The sequence below is a fragment of the Camelus dromedarius genome, chromosome 5, assembly GCF_036321535.1.
Source record: "Camelus dromedarius isolate mCamDro1 chromosome 5, mCamDro1.pat, whole genome shotgun sequence".
Taxonomy (NCBI): Eukaryota; Metazoa; Chordata; class Mammalia; order Artiodactyla; family Camelidae; genus Camelus; species Camelus dromedarius.
The window spans coordinates 30,200,482-30,221,046 of NC_087440.1; the positions used below are offsets into that span (position 1 = coordinate 30,200,482).

The 20,565-nt window shown below is 53.7% G+C and overlaps 1 protein-coding gene across 2 annotated transcripts; it reads left to right on the top strand.

Moving 5' to 3' along the window:
* The first annotated feature begins 511 nt into the window (after positions 1-511).
* ARHGEF40 (Rho guanine nucleotide exchange factor 40) lies at positions 512-20,545 on the top strand. 2 transcript variants are annotated; one of them, XM_031453408.2, is made up of 24 exons: positions 512-712; positions 3,328-3,525; positions 4,145-5,390; positions 5,525-5,692; positions 5,834-5,954; positions 6,522-6,618; positions 6,728-6,808; positions 6,938-7,054; positions 9,858-9,953; positions 10,057-10,172; positions 10,530-10,656; positions 12,256-12,378; positions 12,483-12,626; positions 13,392-14,002; positions 14,130-14,364; positions 14,769-14,855; positions 15,433-15,648; positions 16,341-16,511; positions 17,291-17,468; positions 18,213-18,317; positions 18,543-18,686; positions 19,194-19,324; positions 19,687-19,732; positions 19,888-20,545. In XM_031453408.2, exons 1-23 carry the CDS (start codon positions 710-712, stop codon positions 19,726-19,728), a joined length of 4,557 nt encoding a protein of 1,518 aa, XP_031309268.2. In that variant the 5' UTR covers positions 512-709; the 3' UTR covers positions 19,729-19,732; positions 19,888-20,545. The 2 variants fall into 2 exon arrangements, with proteins under 2 accessions (XP_031309268.2, XP_031309270.2); XM_031453410.2 differs by lacking the exon at positions 18,543-18,686 and having other exon boundaries at positions 629-712.
* Positions 20,546-20,565: the final 20 nt, after the last annotated feature.

Below are 20,565 nucleotides of genomic sequence, written 5' to 3' on the forward strand. Positions count from 1 at the left end.
AGATGGGAGGGGAACGAGGAGGGCGGGCAAGCCCCCTGGAGAGTGGGAGGAATCCCCCGATTTCCCTGCCCTCTGCTCCACCGGAGGCGGGCAGGGGCCTGGGAGGGTCTCTTCTGAACTCCAGGTGCTGCCGAAGTCTGGCAACCAAGGGGAAAAGAGGTTCCCAGGCGAGTTAAAGTTGGGAGGCTTCCGGCCACCAAACGACTCCAGTCTTAGGCTGGGGACGCCAGGGAATTCATACACGCCCCAGCCTCTGGACTGTCCCTTGCTAAGACTAAACTGATCCCGTAGGGAGCGAGGAGGTGGCGGGAAAAGAGGGGCATCCTAGGCGGCACGGGCCTCCAAGGGTCAGGGACGGCTACCCGCTGGAGGGCAGGCGGGAGGAGGAAGGTGATTGCGGGAGAGCGGGGCAGATCCGCTGGGGGCGTCCGGGGAGCTGCCAGAGGCTCGGCGCGGTTAGAGGGAGTCCCGGCAGGGGGTCCGGCGCGGAGCGAGAGGCGGGCACTGAAGGGCGGGGCGGGGAGGGGCGGCCGTCTCGACCCTCCCTGGCGGGGCCCCGCGGCCTGGGAGCCCGAGCGGACCGAGCCGCCACCGCGGCCGGAGCTGTCCCCTGGCCAGACCCAGCGAGACACGAGCGGCGGGAGGGAGGCGGCAGCGCGCCCGGCCCCGCCCGCCCGCCCGAGCGTCGGACGCGGCCCCGCGCCGAGCCATGGTGAGTCCCGCGTCGCAACCCGGTGTCCCCTCCGTCTTCCCGCAGCCCGCTCCGGATCGCCAGCCCCCTGCTTGGTGCCTCTTGCTCCTGCTTGGAACTCTAGAGAGCTCCTGGGACTCTCCTCCCTCCCATCCCCCCTCCTTTTCTTTGATCTGTCTGTCTGTATGCCCCACTGTCTGGCTTTGTCCCCACTGGGTATTAACCTCACTTCTTCTTTCTTTCTCCTCTTCTCCGCCCCCTCCCCCATCCTCCCTTTGGTTCCCCCACCCCACCCTCCAATCCACACACCTCCCCTCGCCCTCCTCTGTCCTGACCTGTGCCTTCCTTTGCAGGATCTTCCCTCCCCCTCTCGGTCCCAGTTCCTTACCCGCGGGAGACCCCTGCGGGTTTGTGCTGCAGCGGCCCTGGAAGGGGCCCGGCCTTGGGTTATGAGAACTGACCTGCCTGGAACCACCATTTTCCATCCCATTCCCCAGCCCGGTGAGCCGGGCCCACCCATCCGGCCCTGGGGGACCGGCCACAGCTGTGGCTGGGCAGGGGCCAGGGACCTGGCCAAAAAGGGAAATTCCCGCGGGGAAAGAGAGGCTGCCTCAGAGTAGTGGACAGTGGGGAGGGGGCTCACAGTTGCCAGGCGGCTTGACGTTGCCAGAGCAGACCAGAGATGCGGTGAGGGGAGAAGTGCTCACGCTGCAGGGAACAGAAGAACTGTCTCAAAGCATTTCTGCTGCAGAAGGGAGGGAACATTGGCGGGAGCTCCCTGCAGCGGGTTGGGGACCCTGGCAGCAGCAACTCAGGGCACAGGAAGCGCGAGGGCACTGTTAAAGAAGGGAAGCCCGTACCAACAGGAGTGGACACTATCCTGTGAACTTTCACTCCAAAAGTACTATCTGAAGAATCACTGCAGCAGTGGGCACTGCCAAGGAGAGCGCCCACTGCGGGACGGATGGGGGAGGCAAGGCCAAGGGGGCGCTCACAGCAGGGAGTGGAGGAGGGGGAGAGGCCCGGCCAGGGGGCGCTCACCGCAGGGAGTGGAGGAGGGGGAGGGGCACTACCGGGGCTGCTCCAATACAGAAGGAAGGGCACCCCCTGGCAGGGACGCTGGAACAAGAAGAAAGAGGAACTGGGCCAGGGAGAGCTGACTCAGTCTCTCTGGTCTTTTTGGTCCCGGCCGGCGGGAGGCCCGGTCTCCGAGCTCCAGCCCGCCGCCTCCCACCCCAGACCACTCCTCCCCTCCTGCCGCTGCCGTTTCCTGTGGCTGAGACTCTCGCTCAGCCATGAGCTCACCGCCCCTAATGGGTTGCAGCTGCCTTGCCGCTCCAGCTCTAGCTCCCCCTTCCAGGCCTCCGAGCGGCGGCCCACTCTGCCCCCCCCCACCCCGCCCAGCTCCACCCTCCCCCGACCTACGCTCCCGGCGCTAGTCGGGTCCCCGGAACACTGGGGGGGTCTGTCTGCTCGCCCACACACCTTGGGGCCGGGTCTCTGTGCTGACGCACTGAATGTCTGTCTCTGGAGTGGCTGCCTAGCTTCTCAGACGGTCGGGACAGGCGGGCAACTCTGGCTGGAAGGACTCAAAAGTAAAATATGCAGTTTTGTCCTCAGGGCAAAGGCGGTGCGGGGGTGGAATGGAGGGGAGGCAATTGGGAGTAGAGAACTAGATAAACACTTCAGTGACCATCCCTTTGCCCAGTTACAACAGAGAAATCTGATAAAAGAAATTTCAAAGCCACCTTGAAAGAGAAATAAGTTTGCAAAGGAATAGCCCGAAGGGTAGTTTTTTCCGGGGAGATGGAGAAAGATATCCGACTGATTCACTTCGGGAGGCGGGTCTGGAGGAAGCAAGGCTGAGGCTTCTGAGACAGTGGCTCCTGGTAGAGGTTGGTGGGGAGGCCCTACAGGAATCAGAAAAGATTTCAGCTCCAGTACATACCAGCAAGGCCTCCTCCTCCCTTCCCTACAAGTTCCTTTTGTGACTTTTTCCTCTTTCAGCTGTCCCCACCCAGGTCTTTGTAACCCAATTCCACATGCTCTGAAAATGGGTGATTGCTTTCTAACCACTGTGGGAGAGGGAATGGGGCTAGAAAGACTCGAGACAGAGAGCCCTTTAGTCCTCCTTCTTCCCACCCGGTGACCATCTCCAGCATATGACTGTTCATGGGTGGTGGCACTTCCATTTTAAATGGGGGTCTCTGGATGGTAGGTCCTGGGCAGAGGGACTTGTAGGACGGCTGTGTAAAAGAGCTCCCTCCAGAGCTCTCAGCCATCAGTAACTTCCCTGATGGTCCAGGGAACATATCTCTTTCTCAGGAGAACCTATGCAGTCACCCTTTTTCACAGGAATCAGGTTTGCCCTGATCAGAGACATTCCTGAAAAAAGTCTCCCCACATCTCCAAAGCCAAGGTCTCAGAGCTCTCAGAGGGAGTACACTGCAAGGCCTGTGCACTCCAACTGGCCCAGCCCCACTCCCATCTCCTGCTCCTTCAACCAGCGTTTACTGACTGCCGTCTCTCTGCACACACTTTGTGCATGATGGGGCCCCTGGGGAACACAGCCGGCCTCCAAGGAGCCATCCTTGGGTGAGCTCTAGTGATCTGCAGCCTGGTCCTGTCTCTCCCAGGAGCCTGAGCCAGTGGAGGACTGTGTGCAGAGTACCCTGGCCGCCCTGTACCCACCCTTCGAGGCAACAGCTCCCACACTGTTGGGCCAGGTGTTCCAGGTGGTGGAGAGGACATACCGGGAGGATGCACTGAGATACACACTGGACTTCTTGGTGCCCGCGAAGCACCTGCTTGCCAAGGTCCAGCAGGAAGCCTGTGTGAGTGAACGCATCCCTGTTCTATCTCTTCTAAGATCCACTGCCTCACCCCAGAGACCAGCCAGACTGACTAATTTCCCCCCATGCAGAGACGCCGCCCCCCTGATACCAATCCCTGCAGAAGCAATGACGGCTCAGATACTAACACACAGACACTCATCTTCCCCAAATATTGACCCCTAAGAAACATCAACACCCAAAGACCCTGACCCTCCAGACCCAATTCCAGACATTTTCCCCCCTCATATCAATTTTTCAAGAGCTAACTCCCCCAAATATGACTCAACAGAGTTACTTCTACAGATAAAAGACCTCTTAAGAATCTCTGACTCCTCCAAGACAATGGCATCTGCTGACCGTGTCTTTATAATGGCTCAGTTCTTACCCTCCCACTCATGGAACTAGCTTCTGAGAGAAGCTTCCTACCACCAGAAAACTGATCAGTTCCCATCCTTTCCTCTGTCACAGGAATACCCCAAGATAGCCCCTCCTGCTCCCCAGGGGTTATAATCCCCAAGGCATAAGGCCACTCCTGCCTAAGGTAGTCCCATTCTGACTGCCGCCTTCTGCTGGTTTCATCAGCAGAGGCCTGAGCACAGCCTGCCACCTCTCTCCCCAGGCCCAGTACAGCGGTTTCCTCTTCTTCCACGAGGGCTGGCCCCTCTGCCTGCACGAGCAGGTGGTGGTGCAGCTGGCAGCCCTACCCTGGCAGCTGCTGCGCCCGGGAGACTTCTACCTGCAAGTGGTGCCCTCGGCAGCCCAAGCGCCCCGCCTGGCACTCAAGTGCCTGGCCCCAGGGGGTGGGCGCGTGCAGGAACTGCCTGTGCCCAATGAGGCCTGTGCCTACCTGTTCACACCTGAGTGGCTACAAGGCATCAACAAGGACCGGCCAACAGGTCGCCTCAGCACCTGCCTACTGTCTGCACCCTCTGGGATCCAGCGGCTGCCCTGGGCCGAGCTCATCTGCCCTCGGTTTGTGCACAAAGGAGGCCTCATGGTTGGACATCGGCCAAGCACGCTACCCCCAGAGCTGCCCTCCGGACCCCCAGGGCTCCCCAGCCCCCCGCTCCCTGAGGAGGCCCTAGGCACCCGGAGTCCCGGGGATGGGCACAATGCCCCTGCTGAAGGACCTGAGGGCGAGTATGTGGAGCTGCTGGAGGTGACACTGCCTGCAATGGGGAGCCCCACGGATGCTGAGGGCTCCTCGGGCCTCTCCAGGACCCGGACGGTACCCACACGCAAGGGTGCTGGAGGGAAGGGCCGGCACCGGAGACACCGGGCATGGATGCACCAGAAGGGTCTGGGGCCTCGGGACCAAGATGGAGCACGCCCACCTGGTGAGGGGAGCAGCACTGGAGCCTCCCCTGGGTCTCCCTCGGGAGCTGAGGCTCTCCTAGAGGCAGCAGCCCTGGAAGTATCTGAGCCCCCAGCAGAGGTTCTGGGGGAAGCCTCTGAGTCTTGCCTCCTGAGGCCAGGGGAGGTTGGAGGAGGAGCAGGCCAGGGGGCCGACGGGCTGCCGGGCACTCCTCGGAGAACAGGCAAAGGAAACCGGAGAAAGAAGCGAGCTGCTGGCAGAGGGGCTCTTAACCGAGGAGGGGACAGTGCCCCATTAAGCCCTGGGGACAAGGAGGAGACCAGCCACCAGGAAGCCCTTGGTAATCTGCCCCCACCGAATGAACACGAGCTTTCAGGGTGCAGCCCAGATAAAGAGGAGTGTGAAGGCCCTGGGAAGCCAGAGTCGGAGCCGAAAGTGGAGCTCAAACACGCAGATGAAAAAGAGCCTCAGCCCCCAGAAGGCTGTGGGCCTGTGGAAGAGAGGGCCAGAGAAAGAGTGCAGGAGGGGCCGAACCTGGTGTGTGTGGCAGGTGAGATGACAAAGCAAGGGCCAGGGTAGGTGGGGCCTAGGGAAGGGGGCTGGAGGAAGAGCAGGGGTGATGCTGGGCATGGAACAGCCAGAAGTGGCCTAACTTCAGGCTCATAGCTCTGCCTGTGTCTGCAGGACCCACCGTTCCAGAAGAGTTCCTCTCTGACCCCCCAGCACCATCCCTAGAGACAATGCAGGAAGTAAAAGGGGACAGCATCCCAGAAGACGCCCTTCCGGTCTGTATCTCTGATGACCCTGATGTAGCTTGGGACCTGATGGCATCTGGATTCCTAGTCCTGACTGGTCAGTGGGCAGCAGTGGCTGCAGTTAAAGGGGTGGAGGAGAGAGAAGCCTCCAGGGTGGGCTGCAGAGGGTGGCAGGGTGGATGGGAGGTAGCCAAGGCCTGCCCCCAGCCAGGACAGCCTGGCCGTTTTGTGTCCCCAGGAGGGGTGGACCAGAGTGGGCGAGCTCTGCTGACCATCACCCCACCGTGCCCTTCTGAGGAGCCCCCACCCTCCCGAGACATGCTGGGCACTGCTCTTCACTACCTCCACTCCCTGCTCAGGTAACCGAAGCTCAGCGCCAGCACCCTGCACAGTAACCTCCTGTGTCACTGGGATCCTGACCTCCTCTCTCTTCAGCACACCCAACTCCTGACCTCTAAGACACCCTCTTCTTCCACCCTCCAATTGTCAAGTCATTGACCTCTGACTTGTAGAGTATCTTCAGCAGTCCTCAAAATCCACACTGACTTTCAATATCCTAAGACATTACCTAGATTATCAGAATATTGATTTACTCATTCAACAACTATTTCTTGAGCACCAGAACCTGTTAGGCAGCATACTATGTGCTGGCATTGAGCTCATACCCATCCAGAGCACAGAATTTCTAATTTCCAAACCCTGATCCCATGACCCTGTAGCCACGTGAATATAGACTCTAATTGCTAGGTCACCACCTCTTGGACATACATCCCAGACTTTTACCCATTGCCAGGAGCTAAGTTCTGAGGATGAGTAACACTAAAACTAGACCCTATGCCGTTATCCCCCCAATACACGCACACGCACACACACACGCGCACACACACACACACACAAAGCATCCTTGGCTCTTCCTGCCTCCACAGGCCTGATCTACAGATGCTAGGGCTGTCTGTCCTGCTGGACCTTCGCAAGTCACCCCAACTGCCTCCAGCACTCATTCCTGTCCTGAGTCAACTTCAGGTAATCAACTCCTTGATGCGGAACTTCTCCTGTATCCTAACTCTTCCCTAGTGGCCATTCCGGGCCATCCAGCTGCCCAGAGTTTAGGGTTATTCTTCTTTGCCTTCAGGACTCGGGAGACCCTCCCCTCATTCAGCGGCTGACGCTTCTCACTCATGATGACCCTACAACTGAATTCCATGGACTTCAGGTTTGAGCCCCTCACTCCCACCTAGTCCCCATCAGTAGTGGGTAGAGAAGAGGCTGGCTGGAGCCCCAGGCCAGTCCCTGCATCCCTAGGTGCCCAGTCCAGAAACCACCTGCCTTTACATGTCTACAGGGTGCTGAAATGCTGTCAGAGAGTGATCTGAAAAGAGTGGCCAAGCCAGAGGAGCTGCAGTGGGACTTGGGAGGTCACAGAGAGCCCTCTCCCAGCTACTGGGTAGAGACACACCAGGTAAGCTCCACCTCCCCCACCCAGGACACTGAAAGCTAGGAGTGACCCGGCAGAGGACATTCTAGGAAAGAGGGGCAGATCTGAGACATGACCAAGGGGTTGGGAAAAAGTGGCTTCCCTTCCATTCAATTCAATAAGTGTTTAAGGTTCACCATTCAACAAGTATTTATGAGCGCGTTCAATTCCAAATATTTATTAGCAAAATATTGTTTATGTACCCTGGGCTACTAGGGAGATGGGATGTTATGTTAAATGGGGTGTATGTTAAATAAATTCTTTTTTTTTCCGGTTTTGAGATGTAATTAACATATAGCGCTGTATAAATTTAAGGAGTATAGCATAATTTGACTTACATACATCATGAAGTGATTACCACAATTAGTTTAGTGAACATCCATCATCTCCTATAGATACAGAATTAAAGAAACAGAAATGTTTTTCCCTGTGATGAGAACTCTTAGGATTTGCTCTTTACAACTTCCATATATAACATATAGCACGTGTTAATTATATTTATCATGTTGTACATTACATCCCTAGTAGTTACTTATCTTATGACTGGAGATTTGTACCTTTTGACCATCTTCATCTAATTCCCGCCTCTCCTTCATCTCCAACCTCTGGTAACCATAAATCTGATCTCTTTCTTTATGAGTTTGTTTTGTTTGTTTGTTTGTTTGTGAAGTATAAATGACCTACAACATTTATTTCTTGGTATACAATATAGTGATTCAATATTTCTATACATTTCAAAGTGATCACCACAATGTCTAGTTACCATCTGTCACCATACAAAGATACTACAGAATTATTGACTATATTCCCCCCCACTGTGCATTTCATACTATGGCTCATTTATTTTGCAACTGGAAGTTTGGACCTCTTAATCTCCCCCACCTATTTCTCTCTTCTCTCCACCACTCTTCCCTCTGGCAAGCACTTGTTTTTTCTCTGTATATAGAACTCTGTTTCTGTTTTGTTATGTTTATTCATTTGTTTTGTTTTTAAGATTCCACATAGAAGTAAAATCATACAGTGTTTGCCTTTCTCTGTCTGACTTATTTCACTTAGCATAATACGTCTAGGTCCATCCATGCCACAAATGGCAATATTTCATTTTTTATGGCCAAGTAATATTCCACCGTATATATAATTCCACATCTTTTTAAGCCTCTCATCTATTGGTGGAAACTTAAGTTGCTTCCATTTCTTGGCTATTGTGAATAATGCTGCAATTAACATAGAGGTGCATATGTCTTTTCTAGTTAGTGTTTTCACTTTCTTTGGATAAACATCCGGGAGTGGAATTGCTAGATCATATGGTAGTTTTATTTTTAATTTTTTGAGGACTCTTCATTCTGTTGTCCATAGTGGCTGTACCAATTTACATTCCCATTAACAGAGCATGAGAGTTCCCTCTTCTGCACATCCTCACCTACACTTGTTTTTCTGAAAGGTGTGAGGTGATACCTCACTGTGGTTTTGATTTGCGTTTCCCGGATGACTAGTTCTCTTGACCATCTTTTCATGTGCTGTTGGCCATCTGTATGTCTTCTTTGGAATGATGTCTATTCAGATCCTCTGCCCATTTTTCAACTGGGTTGTTTGTTTTTTTGATGTTGAGTTGTATAGTTCTTTGTATATTTTGGATATTAACCCCTTATAGGATATATCATTTGCAAATATCTTCTCCCACTCAGTAGGCAGCCTTTTTGTTTTGTTTATGGTTTCCTTCATTGTGCAAAAGTGTTTTAGTTTGATGTAATCTCTTTTGCTTATTTTTCCTTTGTTTCCCTTGCCTAAGGAGATATATCCAAAAGTAAAGGTCTTTTACCTCCTTAGGTTGGTTTATTCCCATATATTTTATTCTTTTTGATGCCATGGTAAATGGGATTGTTTCCTTCATTTCTCTTTCTGATAGTTCACTGTTAGTATAGAAATGCAACAGATTGCTGTATGTTAATTTTCTATCCTGCAGCTTTACTGAAGTCATTGATGAGCTCAAGTAGTTTTTTGGTGGCATCTTTAGAATTTTCTACATATAGTATCATGTCATCTACAAATAGCGACGATTTTACTTCTTCCTTTTCAACTTAGATATCTCTTCTTTCTTTCTTTCTCTCTCTCTCTCTTTTTTTTTTTTTTTTTTTTTTTGTCTCATTGCTGTGGGACTTTCAATACTATATTGAATAGGAGTGGCTAGAGTAGGCAGCCATGTCTTTCTAGAACTGAGAGTCAGAGAGGCTGGTTCTGGGTCCCTGTGACCTTGAACAAGTTACTGTACCTTACTCCTGGAGATGGTGCCTTTCCGTACCTGCTCCCTGCACCAACATTCACCCTTAAGTACCTTGCCCGCAAAGAACAGCAACTGTGATATAACTGAGCCAAGTATTAAAAGGGGTCTGTAACATGGTCTCTAAACTGTGGATCAATGGGGAAGTGGATCTGAATAGGCAGAGAGGAGGATTTTACGGGCTGCAGAGCCAGTGCAGATGAGGGAAAGGAGACTCGTGTTTACTAAGCTGTGAAATGTACCATGCTCATGCTATCTGCTTACCTAGCATCAGCTCTGTAAACCTTTAAATCCAGTGTGTCTTATCATGACTTTACTGTTGAGGAAACTGAGGTTCAGGAAGGTTTCTGGACCTGCCCAAGGTCATACAGTTAGTAAGCAACAAAGTCAGAAAGCGAACCCAGTATTGCCTCCATAAAAGTCTCTGAGGCTGCCTCACGTCCACCCTAGGGCTTAGGCTCCTTATCCCAAACCCCGCTCCTGGACTCCACCCCCACATGTGTGTTTCAGGAAGTGGCAAGGCTGTGCCGCCTGTGCCGAGGTGTGCTGGGCTCTGTAAGGCAAGCCATTGAGGAACTGGAGGGAGCAGCAGAGCCAGAGGGAGAGGTATGAAGTGAGATGGGACAAAAGGGGATGGAGTGGGGATGCAGCTGGGCTGGGCTCAGAGCCTTCTGGTGGAACTCCAACTGTCAGCTTCTTCCTCCCCCAGGAGGCGGCAGGAATGCCTGAGCCCCTACAGAAGGTGCTGGCAGACCCCCGGCTGACGGAGCTGCAGAGAGATGGGGGAGCCATCCTGATGAGGCTGCGCTCTACCCACAGCAGCAAGTACGAGGGAGGGACAGGTGTGCAGGGGCAGGTGGATGGGGGGATGGAGACACAGCAGATGGCTGCCAGTACACTTAATCAGGTATCGGGACGAGATATCATGGTTTTCCACTCATCTCATAACCCTCACAACATCCCTAGGTGCTAGTTACAATTACAAATGGGGATTTGGAGGATCAGAAATGTCCAATGTCTTGGCCAAGTTTAGTCAGTAAATGTAGAGTCGAGATTCAAACCCAGGCCCATACTCTGACCCAGGAGTCTGTGCCACCTCCCGTGTTGGGATGCAAGGATGGAATCGCGTTGGAGGGCTTGATAAGGGCAATGGTTCATTCTGCCTCCCACCCTCTTTCCCAGGCTAGAGGGCCCAGGCCCAGCGACACTGTATCAAGAGGTGGACGAAGCCATTCACCAGCTGGTGCGTCTCTCCAACCTCCACGTGCAACAGCAGGAGCAGCGGCAACGCTTGCACCGGCTCCAGCAGGTGAGCCAGGACCCCACCATGCCTCTTACTCAGCCTGGGGGCCCGGCATCCAGCACCCCCTTTCCACTGATACTTAACAGTTGATGCTGTTCTCCTAACCTGGCTTGGTTGAATGGCCTTCCCTCTCTCCTCATCTGCCCTGGAGGTTGATCGACATCAGTATGAGAGTCATCAAGAGGGAGATAGCATCTCAGCCCCAGCAAAGAAGAGAAGCCAGATTCCTCACTCCCAATGTTTTTTTTCTTTCCCCCTTTTTTTTGGTGGGGGGGGCAGGTAATTAGATTTATTTATTTATTTTTAATAGGGATTGTACCCAGTACCTCGTACTGCTAAGCATGTGCTCTACCACTGAGCTATACCTTCCCCACCACCCCTCCCCCGCCCCCCAACTGTTGATGTTTAATCAAGGATCCTTAGAGATTGTGGGAGATGCTCGGTGCCCTAGGGGATTTGGGGAAGAGCCAATTGATTGTGAGTGCCTACCTCCTTAGCTTAAAAATAATAAACGTCTATGGATACCAGCTCCCTCCACTCCTTATGCAGTGTCATCCCCCAAACCTGAGGCTAGAAAGGTCCCCCCTCCCTCCACCTTAGGAGAAGACAGTGAAAGTCACTAAATGCCTTGGAAACCAAGGCCTCTCTGTGGGGAAGATTCAGGGGTAAGTCTGGCTTCTCTGAACCTTGATTCTTCTCTCCTGAGGTTAAGCGCTCCATAGGTACTTGCTCTCCACCCTCCCTTGTGGGGTAGAGGGGTTTGAAATCTGATTGTCCCTCCCTAGCCCCTAAGTGTGTTGAGCGAACAAGTCATGGACCTGCATGTGGGGTCAGGGGAAAGGTCATCTCAGGGTCAATGTCAAAGGAGGGTGAAGGCTGAGCTCTCTGTTCCTGAGATTTCTGCATATTGGCTCCTTCCATCCCAGTATCCAAGGGTTTGTATCTCCTACTGTTTGTTTGCTTGCTTGCTTATTAGCTGCCCCTGCCAACCCCTGTCTAAAACCTGTCAACACACAGGATTTGGAGTCTAAAGTGCTCAGCTTGAGTTCTAGCTCTGCTAGGAGTGAGATGTTGGACAAGTCTTGAAGCATCTGAGTTCCCAAGTCCTCATGTGTAGAATGCGGATGATAACAAGGCTTACTGCACACACACGCACACACACACGCCTGGGCCGTCTCTCCAAACCTGGTCCCTGGGACCCTTGCCCACCCATCACCAGGCTCTGTGAACGTGAAATTTCTCCTGGCCCTCAGTATCCAAAGGATGGTCATCCCCTCATCCGGCCTCCAGCTCACACCAGTTTTACCTATTTCACCTCCAGGCATAGCCCTGGAACCCTAACATGCCTCCCTCAGTGCCTCCTGCCAGCCCAGCCTCCCCTGCATCTGGTACTTTACAAAGATCTCTAAATCACTTTCTCACTTGACCCTTGTGGAAACTACCACCATTCACTGGTATCCCTTCCACTTTACAGCTGAGACAAAATAGTTCACCCAAGGTTCTATGGATTGGGGTGGTAGAGCTGGAACTGGATCTCAGCTTTCCTTTCCACTGCACGGCCCTCTTCTCCCTCACGGCCCTGCTCTCCCGCCCTGTCTGCCTCAGGTGCTCCAGTGGCTCTCGGGCCCAGGGGAGGAGCAGCTGGCGAGCTTTGCTGTGCCTGGGGACTCCCTGTCTGCCCTGCAGGAGACAGAGCTGCGATTCCGGGCTTTCAGCGCTGAGGTTCAGGTGAGAAGTAGGGGGGAGAGGCAGGTGACAGGAGACTGGTGGGGAGGGAAGGGGAGACTGACTGGGACTGAGGGCTGGGTCTGAGCGCAGCCTCCCTTCTCCAGGAGCGCCTGGCTCAGGCGCGGGAGGCCCTGGCCCTGGAGGAGGACACTGCCTCCCAGAAGGTTCTGGATATCTTTGAACAGCGCCTAGAGCAGGTTGAGAGTGGCCTCCATCGGGCTCTGCGGCTACAGCGCTTCTTCCAGCAGGTACGTGGTGAGCCTCTTGCTTTCTTCTGCCTGGAGAAGCTGATTGGGTAGATTTAAAAGCAGGGACTTAGGAGGCCCTCTCCTAGGCTTTGACTCTTGGCTCTGCCACCTACTTTTTTTTTTTTTTTTTTTTTTTTACCCATTCATCTGTTTTTTTTTTTTTTTAACATTTTTTATTGATTTATAATCATTTTACAATGTTGTGTCAAATTCCAGTGTTCAGCACAATTTTTCAGTTATTCATAGACATATACACACTCATTGTCACATTTTTTTCTCTGTGAGTTATCATAACATTTTGTGTATATTTCCCTGTGCTATACAGTGTAGTCTATTCTACAATTTTGAAATCCCAGTCTACCCCTTCCCACCCTCCACCCCCCTCTGCCACCTACTTGATGGATAACTTGGGACAAGATACTAAACCTGAGTGTGCCTCGTGGCACCTACCGTACAGGGCCAGGCGAGGATTACATGAGCAATATATGAAAAGCTCTTAGTAGAGAGCCTGCCTCTTGTAAATTCTATGTAAGTATCAGCCATCCTTTCATCCAGCTCCTCTGTCTCCATACCAGCTCAGAGTGACATGTTAGTTAGCCAGTGATGCTGGGACAGTGAGGGGAGGTGTTCTGAGAGGACTAGGGGGTGATGGGCATCGGGAAGCCATCGGCAAAGGAGGACAGGAGCTGTCATCGGACAGCATGTGGGAGATGCACAGGGCCTCACTGCTTCCTCTCCCCATTCCCAACCTCTTTGGCCTTGCAGGCACATGAATGGGTGGACGAAGGTTCTGCCAGGCTAGCAGGAGCAGGGCCAGGTCGGGAGGCAGTGCTGGCAGCCCTGGCCCTGCGGCGCGCCCCAGAGCCCAGCGCCGGCAGCTTCCAGGAGATGCGGGCCCTGGCTCTGGACCTGGGCAGCCCCGCGGCCCTGCGAGAATGGGGCCGCTGCCGGGCCCGCTGCCAAGAGCTGGAGAGGAGGATTCAGCAACAGCTGGGAGAGGAGGCGAGTCCTCGGGGCCACCGGCGACGACGGGCAGACAGCGCCAGCAGTGGGGGGGCCCAGCGGGGCCCCCATAGCCCCTCACCCAGCCTCAGCTCCCTGCTGCTGCCCAGCAGCCCTGGGCCGCGGGCAGCACCATCCCACTGCTCCCTGGCCCCCTGTGGGGAGGACTATGAGGACGAGGGCCCCGAGCTGGCTCCAGAAGCAGAGGGCAGACCGCCGAGGACTGTGCTCATCCGAGGCCTGGAGGTCACCAGCACCGAGGTGGTGGACAGGACGTGCTCACCCCGGGAACACGTGCTGCTGGGCCGGGCTGGGGGCCCAGAAGGACCCTGGGGAGTAGGCACCCCCCGGATGGAACGCAAGCGAAGCATCAGGTGAGAGCCCAGCCTAGCTGGTGCCCGAGGTAGGCCCAGCTGCCCAGCATGGAAAGAATATGATTGTTGGGGTGGTGACATCCTTCCATGCCCCAGCCTCCTCTGTCACTCCTTGGTGTACCTGCAGTGCCCAGCAGCGTCTGGTGTCTGAGCTGATTGCCTGTGAGCAGGAGTATGTGGCCACCTTGAGTGAGCCAGTGCCACCCCCCGGGCCTGAGCTGACCCCTGAACTGCGGGGCACCTGGGCCGCTGCGCTGAGTGCCCGGGAGAGGCTCCGCAGTTTCCACCGGACACACTTCCTGCGGGAGCTGCAGGGCTGCGCTAGCCATCCCCTGCGCATAGGGGCCTGCTTCCTTCGCCATGTGAGTGAGCCTCTAAAACTTTCAGGGCTTCTCCCTTCACACACTCCTGTGCCATCTGCTCGTCCCTCCTTCTCAGTATCACTCCCCCAACCCCAACCCCACCCCCACCCCCACCAAAATGTGTGGTTCAGGGCGCCGGGGCCTAGTGCCCTTTGCTGCGCTCCTCTGCATCTACTCAGCCGCTGTGTCCCTGCCATCAAGCATCTACTCAGCTGCTGTGTCCCTGCCATCAAGTGCTCCCTGGCCTTCGCTCTCTCCATGGGAGCCTGTCATTCTGCAGGCAGACTGAGTGCTCCCTGGTGGCCTGTCCATCCTCTGGGCTATACAGGATATGGAGGAGGAAAGGGAGAGGCTTGTCTGTGGGGCCTCACCAGGGATGACTTACTGCTTCCCTACTGACACAGGGGGACCAATTCAGCCTCTACGCCCAGTACGTGAAGCACCGGCACAAACTGGAGAATGGCCTGGCTGCCCTCAGCCCCCCAACCAAGGTAACCTTTTCTCCAGCCTTCTGGGGAGGAGCCAGGAAGACCTAAAATCCACCCAACCTCAAAATCTCTCAGGGGAAAAAAGCTTTCCTGGATGTGCCCAGGGACATCACCTGCCAATAATCTCCCAGAATTGCTGAGGGTGGGACAAGCACTGGATTGGAGGCCAAATAAGCCCGGGTTCTTACCCAGTCCACTGAGGGACTTTGGGCAAGCGTTTCTCTGGGCCTGTTTCTATAGCTAAAATGGGGGCAACATTCACCGTATCTAACAGGGTGCTCTGAGGATCAAAAGACCTCACGTCAAAAGATGTGAAAATGACTTCAAAAGTTGAAAGCCAGAGAGTATAAGGGAGTATTTGCATTTCGTTTTTATTCCCCTTCAAGATGTAGAGTATAGCTGAATCTCCTGCAGGCCTACCTATGTTTTTCTAGGGAAAGGATTTTCACCTTACCTTTGGCTCTATCTGGGCTTGATCTACTCCCAAAAGCCTGAGGTACCACCCCTCTTCCCCAAAGAACTCAGCTCCCACCAGCTCCAGCCCTGCCTCTCATTGCGGTCTGTTTTCTCCCCAAACTAGGGCTCCATGGAAGGAGGCCCTCACCTGCCCCGGGCCTTGCAGCAGCCCCTGGAGCAGCTGGCCAGGTATGGACAGCTCCTGGAGGAGCTCCTAAAGGAAGCTGGACCTGAACTGAGTTCTGAGCGCCAAGCCCTTGGGGCTGCCGTGCAACTGCTCCGGGAACAAGAGACTCGTGGCAAAGACCTGCTGGCTGTGGAGGCGGTGCGTGGCTGCGAGGTGAGGCCATGGCTCCAGTCACTCAGCTCAGACTGCCTTGCCCTGTGGCCTCAGAAGCAGTGTGGGCTGGTGACCAGACAACTGGATGCAAGTTCACAAGGCCCCAGGCTGTAATTTCTAACCAGCTGGATGGCTTTGATCAAGGTCTGAACTTTACTGGGCCTCAATTTCCTCACCTATAAATAAAGAAGCTAAGTCCTGCCCAACATCCCGTGATCCTACATCTGCCTGCGCTTTCCTGTTCCTTTCCTAATTCTTATCTCTATCTACCCTGCACTTCATTCTGTATCTTAACAGTCAACACACACCTTATTTTCCTCTCCTTAGTCTCTTTCCAGCCCTGAGGTTCCAGAACAGGTTGGAAACCTACTCCCCTGGGGTAGACCTTTTGCCCCTTCAATTCTTCGCTGATTCTCTTCCTGGGGCAAAATGGTGCTTTGGTTCCCAGCATGCAAAGGCTTCCCCATTGGAGGCTATAAACCCTACTGTGTAATGTACCGTCCATCTTCAGAGGCAGGGCTGTGCTGTCAGGCCAGGTCTGCTGTGCATGGTGACCAGTGGATGGATTCTAGGCCCAGGGCTTCCTGAGAAACAGTGCATTAGGCCCCTTGCCCTGTAAATCCCATTTTTACTCCTATAAAATACATAGAAAGTGCTCCAGGGCCAATGACCTTTCCTCTTCCTTTCTCCAGACGGACCTGAAGGAGCAGGGACAACTCCTGCACCGGGACCCTTTCACAGTCATCTGTGGCCGGAAGAAGTGCTTTCGCCACGTCTTTCTCTTTGAGCATCTCCTCCTGTTCAGCAAGCTCAAGGGCTCTGAGGGGGGATCAGAGACCTTTGTTTACAAGCAAGCCTTTAAGGTACAATGCCTGGGGGCTGGCAGAGGGGTTCAGAAACCTCGGGACGGGGTAGGAAGTCATACTGTTCTTGAGAACTCAGTCCCAAGCCAGGTTCAGAATCTGAATCAAACAACAGGTTAAGGTGTGGAGGTGACAGAAGTCCCTGTCATTGGTCTGCTCCGTGGGGTATTCCTCATCATTCATGCAGAAGATGCATGAGGCATTCCACTCCAGAAGGGAGGAGGACCTTTCCCACTGAGAACACGCATGCTTTCTGAGTTGGGGGGGGGCATGTCCCTGGGGGATGAGGAGAAAGGACACTATAAATATAGCTTAACTTGTTGGAGCTGAAGAACCCAAGAGGAGGGAAGCCTTACTTTAGGGAAACAGCCTAATAGCCCTGATATCCAGATAAACATCAATAGCAGCCCGGAGCTAGATCAGGCTGCGTGGCATGATCCTAAGGGTTTCTAGATTTGTCCCTTACACTAGGTCCAGCAGAGTCCAGTACAGAGGGAAGAGCCTAGGTTTGGAATAACGTAGATATGTGTTTGAACTCTTTTTCTCTAATGAGCTGTGATAAGCCCCTGGGTAAGATGCTGTGTCTCTGGGCACTCCCGTTCTGTAAATTGTGGTTGTTATGAAGACTAAATGTAGAGCACTTGGCACATGGTAGGTGTTGAGCAAACATTTACTGAGCGTCTACCAGATGCCAGGCTAAGTGTAGTGCTTCTCCATGTGGCAGCATCTAGCTAGGACGCACTCTGTCCCCACCCACCCTCCTCCGCTCTCTCTCTCAGACTGCCGACATGGGGCTAACAGAAAACATTGGGGACAGCGGGCTCTGCTTTGAGTTGTGGTTCCGGCGGCGGCGTGCACGAGAGGCATACACACTGCAGGCAGCCTCACCAGAAATCAAACTCAAGTGGACAAGTTCTATCGCCCAGCTGCTATGGAGACAGGCGGCCCACAACAAGGGTACTGGGCAAAGCTGGGAGAGGGTGTGCTTGGGGATCAAGGTTATTGCAGGAGGTTAGCTGGACAGTGTTGAGACAGCCTGGGAGAACAGGGTGTAGGATGGAGAATGACTTATGGGAAGATTCCAGCTCTGACTTGAGGGAGATTGCTAAGATAAAAATTAATCTGGCGTGCACCAAAAGGAAAGCCGATTTCAGGGAAGCAAGAGTAAATGGCTGGGCGAAGGAGAATGAGAGACCTCACTGAACCTGCCTTCCAGAACTTACTTGCTGTGTTACCAGGATTAGTTTGTTTTGTTTTGTGGGGGGTGCTAGTTTTCATTTTAATTCTCTGAACCTCATTCTACTCATCTGAAAAATGGAAAGCAGCATTTACATCTTAGTATGCTAGAACTAGGACTAAATAAGGTGACATATATGGAAGCACTTGATAAACCATAAAGGTATGTAAACATGGGAGTTTTGCTCTTCATGCGCAAGATAAAGGGAAGAAGGTGAGTAGCAGAAGAGAAGCTGGAATGCCAAATGGGCAGCATGCAGCACATAGCAGAGACAGATGACTGAGGGAGAAGTCGAGGACCACCATCACCATCCACACTGTAACAGTCAACAGGAAGAGTAACGAGATAGCAGAAGAATGAGAGGGAGGAATGAGAGCTGGGAAGGCGTAGAAGGAACCATTACAGCGTCTGGGCTATAGTGGGGGAGGGGCAAAGAGGTTGGTAACGGGGTCTCTGTTCCCTAGAGCTCCGAGTGCAGCAGATGGTCTCCATGGGCATTGGGAATAAACCCTTCCTGGACATCAAAGCCCTTGGGGAGCGGACGCTGAGTGCCCTGCTCACTGGAAGAGGTGAGGGCCAGAGTGCTGGGGGGTGGCCCCCAGAAGTCAAGACCCTGAGAGTGAGGGCACAGTGCAGAAGCGTGGTGGAAAGTAAGGAAGGGTACTGAGTGGATATGTCTTCCCAGAAACTGGGGGACTGACTGGGAGGCCCTCTGTGAGACTGAGGGTCATTTCAGGAAGCCAGGAGGGCTTTCCCACACCAGCACCCCACCCCTCCACCCCCACTCTCTGCAGCCGCCCGAACCCGGGCCTCGGTGGCCGTGTCATCCTTTGAGCATGCCGGCCCCTCCCTTCCCGGTCTCTCACCGGGAGCCTGCTCCCTACCTGCCCGCGTCGAGGAGGAGGCCTGGGATCTGGACGTCAAGCAAATTTCCCAGGGTGAGGCACCTCTCAAGGGGTGGCTCCCAACAGCTGGGTCATCATGGTGATGTTCAGGCTGCTTGCTGCTGAGCAATTCCTTTCTCTGGCCAAGTAGCCCAGTTGCCATGACAACTATGTACAGCTTCCCCATTGCTAAAAGAGCCTTCCATCTGGTTGCTAGGGTGATGCTTACAGCAGCCTGTTGCTAAGAAGCACTTCCTCTGTACCTCTCTCTCTCTAGCTCTCCTTGGGTTTCTATGGAAACTGCTTCAGCTTCCTGTTGTACCCTCCTGGTTCACCACGGCAATCCTTATAGTTTCCTGTCGCTTCTTCCCTGGTTGCTCTAATGATGCTGCTGACAATTTCCTGCCTCTTGGTAGGGGGGTTCTCTTGCAACTGGATTGCTATGGTGACTTACAGCTTCCTGTTGCTATGGAGCTTTTTCTTCCCTGATGGAGCAGCTTGGTTGCTTAAGGTAATCTAGAGGGGTTCTATACCATGCTCTCACCCTAGCTTCCCCTCCAGCCCCAGAAACACTTGACTCTTCTGGAGATGTGTCCCCAGGACCAAGAAACAGCCCCAGCCTGCAACCCCCACGCCCTGGGAGCAGCACTCCCACTCTGGCCAGTGGAGGGATCTTAGGGCTGTCCCGGCAGGTAAGTCCCTGCAATAGGGCTGAGAATGGGATGGTCTCTTGTAATCATTCAACCTATGAGGGGCAGGGGGATGAGTGAGCGTGTGCTCCCAGCAACGGTACAGGTTGGATGGATATGTTGTCTAGTCTGCCTTTCTCCTCTCCCCCAGGCCTGGCTGAGAGGGATCCAGGTCAGAAGTGAAAAGGAATCTTTAATAAGGAGCACAGTGCAGGAGTGATGGAAATCAAACTTGGATTAAATCAGCAAATTCAGGAACTTTGGGGAGGAAAGAGAAGTGAATTAATTGATAGGCTTGGTGGGGAGGATATATGCACGAGGTCATTTCTTATCCTTTAAATTCACTGCAGTTTCTCTTCCCTCAGAGTCATGCCCGAGCCCTGAGTGACCCCACCACGCCTCTGTGACTGGGTGAGTCAGTACCCCTTTCTACCACATCCAACAGCCTTCCCTCTCGCCCGTACCATCCTTCCTTCCCCAGGCTGCTTGGGAGACAGCTAATCTCCCCCCTCACCCCCACCCGCTCCCCTGCCCATCCCATCTCCCTCTTCTCTCCTGGCTTCTAGAGAAGATCCGGACCTTGGCTGCAGCCCCTCCTCTCTGCACATTTTGGGCTGGGATGGCAGGGGAACCTAGCGGAGGACTGGAAGACCATTGAATTCCTTCCTTCTGCTTGCTGGATGGAGAGGAGGTCACACGACCAATGTTTCCCTGCTACCGCTATCTCTAGCTCTCCCCAGCCAGGTGCCTTCCTTCAGGAACCAGAGTGGCCACATTTGCTTGCCTTCATACCCTGAGATTGGGGAAATGATCCCTTATCCAGTCCTTACCCATTGTGAGCCACTGCATACTCCCAGGACACCGGTCCGTGTCAGCCCTTCCCCGACAGCCTGTGTTCTCCCCTTTGCCCCACCCACTGACTCTCCCTGAGAAGACTCATCTCTGCCAGGTCAACTTGAGTTCCTGGTGACTCCATTCTGAGATGTCACAGGAAGCAGAGCTATGCAAAGCATTACAGTAGGGTGGGGCAGGGAACTGCAAACTTTATATATGTAATTACTGTTATTATAATACTATTGTTATATTAAATGTATTTACTCACACTTTGCCTCTGAAGAGCTAGAGCAGAGCTGTGAGTAGAGGTGATACCGCTAACTTGAGCCCTTCCCCTTACCCAACTATTAACTAGAACACAGAAAATAAAGCCAAGACCTTTATCCCTTACCTGCCCAAAGCTTGCCCTG